At 44.1% G+C, this 13,200-nt stretch overlaps 1 protein-coding gene across 1 annotated transcript in view; it reads right to left on the reverse strand.

Moving 5' to 3' along the window:
- Positions 1 to 984: 984 nt before the first annotated feature.
- uba7 (ubiquitin-like modifier activating enzyme 7) overlaps positions 985 to 13,200 on the reverse strand; it is a gene marked incomplete at both ends in the record, with an annotated part of 60,670 nt that continues 48,454 nt past the window's right edge. Inside the window, 3 exons of the mRNA XM_080548155.1 lie at positions 985 to 1,117; positions 4,382 to 4,473; positions 5,088 to 5,189. Of these exons, the coding sequence (XP_080404281.1) occupies positions 985 to 1,117; positions 4,382 to 4,473; positions 5,088 to 5,189 (327 nt within the window). The remainder of the gene's footprint in view (positions 1,118 to 4,381; positions 4,474 to 5,087; positions 5,190 to 13,200) is intronic.

Raw genomic sequence — 13,200 nt, forward strand, 5'->3', positions numbered from 1 at the left:
CACGCAAATCTGAGGGAATGTTTGCAAGCAAATACTTAAGCATCTGTCACTTGGTAATACCCAAGGCCCAAGTTGATCAGAGCGAATAATGAAGTAATCATGGCTTGCCAGAGAGAGGGAAGGATGCATTTCCTTCACGCTTCAGCAGATGATCCCTACAATCACTAACACCACTCCTGTGCTTCATCTGGGTTTAGTGTGAGTGTTGGATGGTGGAGTTCTCTCCTCTCTTTGTGATATAGAGTTGTTTTATACAGTGTCTTCAGTAAGAATTTAGCCCCCTTGCCTTTTTTTTTTTTTTTTTACATTTTGTGTCACAACCTGACATTTGTCACCGATCAACACAAAACACCCCATAAAGTGAACATGTTTTGTTTTGAGATTTTTGTGTCTGCATGTGAACATACTAAGCAGTGGCTGATGGTGATGAGGGGACAGGGCTGGAGGGCTGGGTTATGTATGAGGAGACGGGGGGGGGGGGGGGGGGGGGGTGACGTGATGTGGAGATCATTATCAGTCACCTGCACTGTGCACCATTTCCTTCAGAGGGCCTTTCACATGGTAAAGGGAAGATAAAGCAGCGGTGATGCGAATCACAAAGACATGGCTGTGGGAACCAAGGTGGAGCCCAACATCAGGGCTGATTACTCACCACAGATGATCACCACAGGGACGGCAATGAAGGGGCGAATAATTCGATTAGACAAAGAAGAGGCTATTTCTCATGGAACGCTCCTCTTTACATGAGTATAGAGAGGTTGAAAAACAACGGCAAAACAATGACAAACTGGAGCTTTTAGACACATGAATTTCCCATCAGAAAAACCAACACCATGATTTACATTGGAGAGGGTACATTTCAATATCAATTCGATGGATGGATGGGTGCACATTGTTCTGATCTCAGCAGATGACTGAAGTGGCAGGAGTGTTCAGTTAGGAATGAGTTGTTGGACCTCTTGGGCATGTCTTCTCTTGAGGACATCATCTGAACAGGTACCTGATGGGTGGTACTTTCTCACAGTCCTCATCCTCTGCGAACGAAGGGAACATCTCCAACATCTGCACGTGTTGGGGGATCTCTGCCTTGGTCACCGAGCTCACCACATCAGATATACTGCCAAAAACAAGACAAAAACAAACACTAGGCTTTTGTTTTTGGTGACTATTTGATGTGTGTGAAATGTTTTAAGTGATTCCTGGACTATCAGATACTAAACAGCGCTCCACAGTAATTGAATAGGTGATTCATACGTAGATATTGGGAGGAGCACATAAAACTCCAGGAAATACAAAACAAAACAAAAAGCATATTTGGAATCAAACTTTCACTGGATGGAAATACGGGACATACATGGAAGGATTTCAGAGCAAGGTGAGATGCCATGACACACTTCTAATTGAGGCATGTAGAGCATAGCCACATCCATTAAACTCACTGTACCCTGCAAATGGCATTCAGACAGTATAAACCCCCTTTCACACATGCAATTTCCTTTCCATGTCTGAAGGGAACTGACCAGGGAAATCCGCTCAGGCAATTACCCTGGTCGAGACCATGTATAATTCCATTCAAAAACCGAGGTTCATACTGAACCGTGGGCCAACTGAACCGTTGCACCCCTAGTGCACACACATCGTCTCCTCTCAGCTGTCTTGCATCGCGCATAGCCCACAGCGCAGAGCCCATATGTCTAACTGAGTCAACTTGTATTATGCTTATCACCAAGTTCTCCCATACTGTGCTTATGGACTAGTGGGCTATAGTATGTTTATATCAACAGTAATCAAGTGCTTTAGTTGGCGAGCGCACTTGGTTATGGTAAGCACTCGTAATACGAGTTGACTCGCTGGAACGAGACATGTGTGCAAGACCACCACACACGACACATCTGCCATATCATACCTCCGTCCCACATGTATTTATGATCATATATTTAAATAAAAAACTGAGGTATGGACTAGTATGGCAGATATGGTACATGGCAGTCCCACGCACCCGTCCCGCTCCAGTTGTGCATCCAGTTGAATGCATGCAATGATTCAAGTAGATTGCGCAACCAGGGAATTGCCGACATGTGTGAAAGGGAGCAACACAGGAATCTACCGGCTTTTGGCTCATGTGTGAACAGCGAAAATGCCCGGTTGGCACAGCTTGGGATTCCATGGAAATTACATGGAACTATGTGTGAAAGAGGCTTTCTTTCCTCATGTCGTTTTGATCTTCACTGCTCCTCCACACAGCCCATAAGAACAGGCCAATGATCACAGGAAGCTCAGGGCAGGGCATGACAGCTCAGGATGCAGCTCCTGGAACGAGGCCATTTGTCAAACGAGACCTGCTGTCCACACGACCCTCTCTCTCCTCTGACCTACTCCAGCTAGCTAGCTTCCTCTGGCCAGGGCCGTGCAGACACACCAGACTCTCCAGGGACTGAGGTGTTAACACAGCCAGGAAGACAGACACCGAGTGTCAGGAGGAACAGAGGGAGGGAGGGGAGGGGGGAGGGGTGGGTTGAGGAGGGGGAGAGGGGAAGTGTCAGGAGGAACAGAGGGAGGGAGGGGAGGGGGGAGGGGTGGGTTGAGGAGGGGGAGAGGGGAAGTGTCAGGAGGAACAAGGGATAGGCGTTGGGAAGGGGAGCCAAGAACTCTACGTTTTTAAAAAAAAATTATAAATCAGAGCAACCTCTCTTGAACCTTTTGCTGTTGAGTGATTTTTAGCCTGTTGTTTCATTCCACATAGAACTCCATAAAAACACCTCTCTGTTAGCGTTAACATTGAACTAAGAACAAGCCCTGAGGATACATGTTCTTCTCTGTTGGCACATGACTTTGAGTGAGAATGAGAGCAAGAGAGAGAGAGAGAGAGAGAGAGAGAGAGAGAGAGAGAGAGAGAGAGAGTCATCTCATGCCCTCTATAAAGAGTTGCTTTGGTGTGCTGCAATATCAAGAGGGATGCATGCTTAAACCGCATGGCTAGTGGCAGGGCAAGCCGAGAGGACAACACTCACAGCAAGTTAACTCTTGTTCCTCCACTCCTCAAAGAGGACAGGAAATGTTTGTGTGTGTGTGTGTGTGTTTGGTCTAGTCATAACCGTGCTGCCTAGATCTCCTGACACTGGCTCCCTGTCAGTCATAGAATAGACTTTAAGATCCTTTTACTAGTTTATAAATCACTTCACTGTGATGCACCCAATTACATGGTGGACATGCTCATAAGATACACACCAGCTAGACCCCTACGGTCTAGTGGCACGGAACTTTTAATAGTGCCAGAGGCTAGGACAAAGAGATTTGGAGGATCAGCTTTTAGCATATATGCTCCTAGATTGTGGAACACCCTACCTGAGGGCCTGAGGTTGTCTAAAACTCAGGACATTTTTAAGCGTGACCTCAAAACCTACTTACTCAATGTCGCCTTTTGATACTAAGGGAGACATTGGACATTATAGAACTAGGATCACTAGGCCATTACACCATACTCGTGTTTTGAGATTTGTGTTGACAGGAAAATGGACCCGGGTGCTGATGAGGCACTGTCAGCTCCAAATAGCACCTAGAGCAGTACTGGAACCGGTACAAGGGTGTACCAGGACCACCATCAGGTTGTATTGCTGTCATCTTTATTGTCTTTATTGTGTTGTTGCATCATAACTGTGCTTAAGATTCTCTTTTGGCAGGACCTGTGACCATCCGGATGCAGAACGATGCAAATATAACACTAAATTTATGGACAGTGTGTACGCCGATAATATGCAAGGAATTTTTCCTGGATACATGGTGTACAGGTTTTTGCCCTTGCTTGCTTGCTTTGTGCCGGTGGTCCTTGGCCTCCCCTTGGGGACCGCTGGGTACTGGTAGGCAAACTGGCTAGTAGTCGCTCTATTGGTAGAGGGCTGCAAGGGAATTTTTCCTGGCTACATAGTATACAGGTTTTTACTTTTGCCTGCTCGCGGCTCTGTCAGTATTGATTGATTGATTGACTGATTGACTGAACACTTTCATTGTGTGAAGCGCATTGAGTTGCATCTTGTAAGAAATGCGCTATACAAATAAAATGTGATTTGATTTGACACACACAATCCTCAGCTCAGATATGGTACTGCAGTTATGGACGTCTAAACAGCATAAATGTGGTCTGGGGTGGTCCAGTGGTCTACAGTGCATAATGCCTACAGTCCACCACAGTCTACAGTGCACACATATGCCCATGTCGCCATGGGTTCGAATCCGGCCCATACCCTGCTGACATGCCCTCTCTCCCTTACTGTCCTGTCTGTCTTCACTGTATCTGTCCAATAAAATGAAAAATATGAGTGCCCCACTCAGTACCCCCCCCCCCACCCCAGCATAAATGCACCGCCGATTTCAACAGACATACCTTTGTCCCAGCCTCTCCTTGTGATCGGAGCCAACATTGTACAACATAGCATTCCCATAAAACAAACTGGTGATCTCCAAGTTGTATTTCTCCTGCAAAAAAAGAACAAAAACAAAGCCAAACAGAGATTCAAAGTGTGATATTAACGGGTTAAGAGAAAGATCCTAAACAGTTAATAGCATCACATAATTGAATAATTGAAGGACAATTCAATGGACACAGTAAAAGTGATTTAGAGCCGATTCTACCCAGAAGACTACAATCGAGGGAAGAGCTGTCACCTCAAACAACCTCAGCTCAGGAAGTGATGCCGTGTCTCCATAAATAAACCACAGGATCCTTGGAAGTCGAAGGTTAGGGGGGGGAAACTGGAGCAAATGAGAGCAACTTTGTTTTTGCCAATTCCTTTCTCTGCCTATTCTCAAAATAAACATAAGAGGAATCAACAAGCCAATATTAGGCTCAGGGCTAGTGGCTACACACCCACCACATAGCCTGTAGTTGGTGTGATGGTCTGATAGCACTAGGCAACGTGCAGACAGGATAAAAACATATCTACAGCTGCACAAGCATTTATGCAGACACGCACGCACGCACCTACGCATGCACGCACCCACATGTGTGTGTGTGTGTGTGTGTGTGTGTGTGTAGATTAAGAGTACAGTTAAGAGGGTCTGTCTTGGCTGTGTAGGGAGGGAGACTGTACCTTGACATGATGGAGCAGATCTCTCAAGGTCATTTCCTGCCCACCATCATGTCTGCCCTGAACCAGGAAGTCATCCCACAGGGAGTACTCCTTTCCTGCAACCTGTGGATAAACACACACACACACACACACACACACACACACACACACACACACACACACACACACACACTTAACAAAACAATGTTTATAGTTTGAAACAAAAAGGAACTCAATGGCATATAAATCCAAACATACCATCTCTCTACACCCGAGGAATACGATGTGTATGCTAAATAGAGCAGCTGTGTCAGATCACCGGTGCTCTCTTGACAGCCAGCCTTGAGTGCAGCCCAAACAGAGACCCACATTAGGAAGGGTGCTTCCTAGTGGAGGCTCAAATATTATTGCTATAATGGTGAGAATAAAGTATAAAGAACATACATTCAAATCATGAAAAAGTTAGATAGTTGATAGTTGATAGTTATCAAACTAGTTTATCAAACAAGTTTAATAGTTATCAAACTCCTACCTGATACCAACTATCAAACTCCTACTTGACGCCTCTCCTGGGCCATTGAGAGTTGAAACACATTATATGATTGCTTTCCTTTTGTCCTTGTTATCAATATGTCTACAATTACAATAAACACACAAAACCGATCTTGTCTGCTTGGCAGGATTATGATGGACTGTGTCATACCTTACTTGGCCGAGTCAATCCTGTTACATTTCAAACAATAATAGAGCTCCGGATATCACGTGACTCGAGTCACGAAACGTTGTTTTACGGCGCCATATTGGCAGAATAGAAAACAATGTATGCAGCACCAGCGCCAGTGGCAACTTCAGACCATCTGAGTTTACGTCCCACTTCACCGACCAAGACAAAGAACGCTACATCGCTAAACTAAATAGATTGAACATCACCGACCCTTATAACGCCTATAATGTACCTAATACATTCTCCACCTCTACGAATATGAAAAAGCTGCTCTTGATTGTGAAATAACAACATTGGAATTTCCCCGGACTCGTTGCCTGACTACAGATCAAATGGCAGTCTGGAGCTTCTAGTAAGAGTTTTAGAGGCCAGTTTCCCTTCAGTGTTTCCTGGAGCGTAAGGCTGCCAGTTCATATAGACTCTCTCTTACGTCTGTTAATCTGGAACACTTTACTCAGACAGCACAGTGAACACAGTGTGGAAAATCTATACAGAGATGTGCTTTATCCTGTCCACTCTGGACATGAGCCCAACTGCAACCCCCACTGCCTCCTTCTTCTGCTATGTCTGCATATTCAAGAGGAAACACAGCAATGGAATAAAACAGAGCAGATACATACTGCATACAGATGTAGATAAGTAACTGTAGATGTACTGTAAGTAACTACTGGAAAAAAAACAAACACGATTAGGGACACAAGTCCCCCCATTAAAACCTAAAAGAATTGTGTAAATACCGTAACCCATGAGACTACTGTTTAGAGCAACACATTTAACACTGGCTGATGAAAACAGAGTGACGAGAGACCTTCATGACTATGAAAGACTGGAGCGTGTGTACTGTCAGACATTTACTGAAAATACTGTATCTCAATGGTAACCCATTCTACTACTGTTTATGATACACTGTGTAACAGACAGGGATCGAACCCACAACCTTCCCGAAGCTCACTTTACCGCAGCCTGAGAGACCTTTGATCTCAGGAGTGACTGGAGGTAAGTAGTGATCCCGTTGAAAACCCCTGCTGCAGAGGCCTCTAACCCTAACCACACTAGCCCTGTAGGATCAACCCCCTGTCCCCCAAACACAGACCAAGAAGGCTAAATCCTAAAATGATTTGTGAAACCTCTACAAACATAAACATTCCAGTGGTCTTGCGCCAGACATGAGAAGTGTCACCTGACCACATCTGTTTACCGTCCACATCATAATCCTCTCCCAGACTCCACAGGGACTGTGTCACCTGACCACCACTCTGCCAGGAAGTCAAAATATGTCATTTTCTGGGCCTCATCGGAGCAGGAACTGTCTGGCTAGGGGTTTTGTGACAAGTCAAAACTTGGCCCTGAGACCTGAATACCAACATTTCAAAACCTGGGTCCAATTATCTCTGCTTCAGCAGCCAAGAGGAACAGTCGGTCCACCCGTGTCTACTCTCTCTCCCTCTACCTGCTGGGTTTACGGTTATGGAGATGCACTGCTCACTCATCCTGTAGCCTTCGGGGTGTAGCGCTCAATCATTTATTACCAGCTAATTGGGGACTGAGGCAGGATGGAGACCACACACTCTAAATTCTAAAGTCTAGAAGAAATAATAAAGACACATTTGTGGAGAGGAAAGAGTTTCCATTGGTAACATGAATGAGTCGGTATATGGCCATGTTGGGAGGATGGTTGGGAGGAGTGGAACCATTGAGTGGAACCGAACAGGCACACACTTGCATGGGCAGTGTAGAACAGAGAGGCTGTGGCCTGGGGTGGTCCAGTGGTCTAGCACCGCGGTCTACAGTGCACACATATGCCCATGTCGGCATGGGTTCGAATCCAGCCTATGCCCTGCTGACATGTCCTCTCTCCCTTCTTCTCCTACTTTCCTGTCTGCCTTCACTACCTGTCCAATAAAATGAAAAATAACTTTCTAACTTTCTTAACTAAAAAAAAGAACAGAGAGGCTCTCTGGTGATGTAGAGGGGAGAGCTGGAGAAATAATTGCTTAGAATAAAACAAAGAAATGGTACCATCCATAAAAAACCCAGATGGTGTGAGATGTAGTCTCCCTGAGGCTTTGAAATAAACGGTTTGTTTTGTTTTGTAAACGGAATGTTTTCCAGAGCTGGACCGGAGCAGTGTTTCTCATTACCTCTCTCTGGTGTAGATCCTGCACAATGTAAATCAGGCTGTTTTTCACGCTCCCTCCCTCTCTCACATGTCTCTCTGGGAACTCCACAAGGAACCTTCAGCCAATCAGGCCACCCCGTCAGTCTGCATCCAGCCCAGACTGACGTCACCCCTTCACCGCCGACGAGCGGCATAAACATACGCAAGAATGGTGGAATCAAGCCGGCTGCTGGAAACAATTACAAAGCTCTTAAGTATGCATCCCACCTCCCCCCGAAGTCTCTTTGTTTTTGAATTCTCATAATAGAAAACACAAATGTCCCCACTTATCTATGCCTAAACTCTAAAACATGTTTGGATGGCCACACAAACTAAAAGGAGGTACACTTACTCGTGAAGGCTAATGACATGGCTCTGTCCTTTACCGAGTGATTGAATTATGTTTCTTGAATCCTGATTGGTTAAAAAATCCTTCTTGGATGTTTTTGCTGAGACCCCATTGGTTAAGATTAACCTCTAAAGCTGTCAAGAGTATTGTGCTTAGATGGGGCACTGCTTGGTTGGCACTCAAAGAGCAGTATTCCATATAAGGTAATATCTGCAATATAAAACAAAGAGTGAGTGTGGGTCTACAGAATAAACAGAGGACCAATGGAGGACAAGAGCGGGCTGTTAATGTCAAACAATGCCTCACTGGAGTTTCTCCTGCTCCAAAGGTCTGCTTTGAGTCAGCGAAGGGCTGTTTCGTACTGGGTCAGCTGATGAGCTGAGATATCGTTAACATTATGAGGAAAGAGAGAGAGAGAGAGAGAGAGAGAGAGAGAGAGAGAGAGAGAGAGAGAGAGAGAGAGAGAGAGAGAGAGAGAGAGAGAGAGAGGGGGGGGGGGGGGTTCACTCCTCCTAACTAACGTCCTCCCAATATGGCCATATACTAAATCATTAATGTTACTAGGAATGCATCGAAATGAAAATTCTTGCGTACCGGCAGTTTTCCATTTATTTTGCCATTGCATAAATTTAATACATTTAGCTTTTTATTTAGGCTAGTATGCTTATTCATTAACAGAACAGCATGGGTTGCTTGCACTGTTTGATCAGTGATCAAAAAAGTCTCGTATTTGGTAAACATTCAGCCTTTTCACACATTCGGCCGAACACCGAATGATATTTTTTTTTGCACTTTTCTGGCCTAATAATTTCGGTGGCCAAACATCCCTAAATGTTACCAATGGATGCTACCACTTTTTCCTCTGCGCAACTAAATAATTTCTATAATATTTATTCTAGTCTTTAATTTAGAGTGTGTGGTCTCCATCCTGCCTCAGTCCCCAATCAGTCTGTAATAAGTGATTGATAGGTGCAACCCCAATAATGCTACAGGAGAGTAAATGGTATTATATTGCGCCTTTATCCAAAGCGCTTTACAACGGCCTCTCATTCACACATTCACACACCAATGGCGGCAAGCTACCATGCAAGGCGCCGGCCTGCTCACTGGGAGCAATTTGGAGTTCAGTGTCTTGCCCAAGGACACTTCCACATGTGGCCAGCCGGGGCTCGAACCGCCAATCTGCCAACCTTGTGATCATTAGACGGCGGCTCTACCACAGCCGCCCCGTGGTGCAGGAGGTAGAGAGAGAGAGAGAGACAAAACTCTCAGCTTTAGTCTGGGACAGAAGTGGAGGACAGTCACCACTATGGACACAGGTAGGTTTTAGTGGGGGCCTCTCTATGTATGAAGGACAGCCACAGTTCTCCTCTGCTATACCTATATCACAGCGTGCATTACAACATATCAACTCAATCAAACATGTCTTCGCATTGGGCTTGCCAGAGCATGCATGCACTTGAACAATCCTTCATGTGTGAAGGAAAAACTATTATTCCTCATGTTTTTCCTTTATAAGCCACAAGGCATTATAGGCTCTTCTGTGCATTCCTCTATTAATTCTTAAAATGTATTTTAAAATGTATTTTATACAACAGTTAGTTCCGACCAAGTAATTTGATTGGACAAGAGGCATTCCATGAGTGCTGATATACAGTATAACAGCACTGGGACTTTTAACTATATGTATCACTCCGAAATGACCGTTAATACAAAGTAGCTAGCGTGCAGATGTTTGTGTTCAGGTTACTAGGCAACAACAGTCCAGTTGCGGAACAATTTTTTGTTGATGGAGCCAAAATAAATGATTAAATAAACAAACAAATCATAATCTGTTGTCACTTATTACTGTTAACTAATAAATCGCGCTGTAGAACTGTTGTATAAAAGCAATATCACACTCAAGGTCGTGCTGTTATACTGAATATCAGCACGGCTGTGAATGTCTTCGGTACTCGGCCTGCGGCCTCGTACCTACGACCGAATCACAGCCGTGCTGATATTCAGTATAACACACTCCCTCTCGTGTGATATTGCTTAAATACATGGAATGGAATGGAAATAGTGATATATCAGGGCACAAAGGGAAAAAGAGACCCTGGTCTCAAGGTGCTTTCCCCTGTAGAAATAAAGAGTAAATAACATGCAAGTGAAAGGGACCCGAATCTCCAATGCTTCAAGAGTTGGACATGATGAGATATGAGCTCTGATGTTCCTCCCAGATTGTAGCAGCTCCTCCTAATCTGTCAGGATGTCCCTGTTAGGTTCCTGCTCTGGGATCCTGTAAGAGGTGGTGCCTCCACTCAGGCAGGAAGCAGGGTGGGTATATCCTGAGCACATCCGGAGGAAATCAGCCTCAGGTTGTGTGGCTTCCAGAAAAAAAGTCCTCCATCAAGAAATCACTAATGGTTCTCTAAAGACACCTTGACATTATATTAGGTCATATGTACCGGTAGATGTGATCTACTAATCAATGTCATCCAGAACACAGGAAACACAAGTTCCCAGAACTTGACTCAAACCCACTACAGCCAACCACTCTACATTCAGGATGAAGCAGACATTTAACACAGGGAAATTCCAGAACCATTCATTAGCCGACCGGACATATAGACTAATGAACAGCACACACTCCTATGAGAGATAAGAGAGCCAACGATAGGCTGAGCCCAAAAATAGCAGCCCCTGACTGCAGATAGAAATGTTAAATAAACACACACACACACACACACACACACACACACACAGAGGAAGTTCACAGAGCCGGGGGAGTGCAGGGAAGTCAGGAGGAGTTCAGTCCTGTGAACCCAAGGCCCGGGACTGATAAGGGAACCAGAATGGACCTGGAGTCTGACTGGCTGTGAAAGAGCCCAATTGTGTGTCAGCCATTTTGTAAAGACCTCAACATTGTTAGCTCTGGTCCAACTGTAAGCATGATGTAAGGCTATCTGCCCTTTACGTACAATAGTCCATTCTCACAGACAGGAAGCTAGGTTCAGGGGACTAACCTTAATAAGTCCTTTCCGGCAGCACGCCACGATAAATGGCCATTTCACACTGCAGCTTCAGCAACAGAGCCTCGTCAAAAATCTCAACAAGGGAATCATTTTTATAACCCATGGTGGCTTGAGGCTGCGGCTGTTCCTTTGTTTTCTTTTTTCAGCCTTGGTTCTTTCTTTGAACATTTTCAAAGTGAGCTTTAGCGAAGACAGATGATGGTTCTGTGTGGTCTTCCAGATAGCTTCATTCCTAATTCCTCTCCAACAATAGTTCACATCTCTTTCTTTTTCTAGTCTCTCCTCTTATTTCATCTTCTTCATCCGAGGGAAACAAAAATGTTCTACAAAGGCCTGGCAGACTCAATAAGGTGAAACACTTGAGATAACATTGAATGTCTCTTTAACTAGGTGATAATTACGTTTTAACTAGGTGTTAAAGTTTGTTTTGACTTTTCATGGAGAGATAAAACGTTGTTAACAGTCTTTACTGATAGATACTGTACAATTAATTTAAATGAAGATGAAACATCTGTTCTTCCACAGTGACCTTTCTGAGATTAAATGCAAGCCACTGACATTCACAATACAGTTGAAAGGTGTATTACGCATGAATTACTGGTCACACACCCTGTGTACATTTCGCATGTCTATGACTTCATGATATTCATAAAACTTGATATCATATCAGATATGCTCACAGCATAGCCTAGAGCAAGGTATTTCAGGAAATACCTTGCTCTAGGCTCACCTGACAAACGCAGTGAAAGCAGCGAAATAGGTGAACAATCCATTTCCTCTTCTCTCTGCTGACGGCATCATGACAGTATTAAAAACCCTCCTGACGTCTTCCTTACGCCATACAGTCGCCACGCAAAGGGCAGCTCTGCAGATGCAACACATGCCTGTGACACAGCCAATATCTCTGAATATCCATAACCACCCAAGGCCCTATGATGGGCAACAGCCAGGACCTGGAGTCATTCAATTGTAATGGTGGTGGTGTGTGTGTGTGTGTGTGTGTGTGTGTGTGTGTGTGTGTGTGTGTGTGTGTGTGTGAGTGTGTGTGTGTGTGTGGCCAACAGCACAGAAAAATGTCACATGCCAAGATTTCACTAAAACAAGTAAGAATTACTTTACTTTAATTACTAATTAAGTAGTGCAGGCAGACAAAAAACAAGCATATATTGCCTTGATTTAATATATTTCATCTTACTTATATTAACGTTTTGCAGTGTATATATTTTTTTTTTTACAGATTATTAAAGTGCAGATTGTAAAATGTATTTCAAATTATGTGTCATACATTAACATCTGAAAATAGTTGAATAAGATATGCTTATTTGAATGTTGGAACACCTCAAACCAAATACCAGAGAAAATCGCTCTGAATCAAAACACGCGTTTGTGACCATTACGTTGGTAGCTACCTAGCAACTAAGCAAGAACATTGCTATGAACATCTAACTGCATGTTTAGCACATCACAACATGCTGAGAGAACATCAACATGCTAAAAAAACACAACTACACATAATTAGAGGATCACACAGTCCTTGCTTTTGAACACGTCCTAAAACTTAGGTTTGTTTACAAATTACAAGCCATGCTAACCCAGTAGCCACAAAGCAGGATGGCAGACGATACAGTGAATCCAATTCACAAATGATAAGTATTTAGTGATCCTAAAACTGTTTGTTATATTGAGTGAGCTCTTCAACACTTAAAGTTTCGTAATCAGAAAAAAAAAGAATTGAGAATTCCCGGCATGCGGACCTTTTCACCAGACGTGTCACATTTTGTGTGCACATGTGGGTGTGGTCTTGGCGCAGTCTATCAGTGAAGGAGTTGTCTATCAGTGAAGGAGTCCCATGTGATGAGTCAGGGTTACCTCGAGTTACATGGAGA

Source organism: Nansenia antarctica (genome assembly GCF_963989245.1).
Source record: "Nansenia antarctica genome assembly, chromosome: 18".
In the NCBI taxonomy this organism is placed as follows: Eukaryota; Metazoa; Chordata; class Actinopteri; order Argentiniformes; family Microstomatidae; genus Nansenia; species Nansenia antarctica.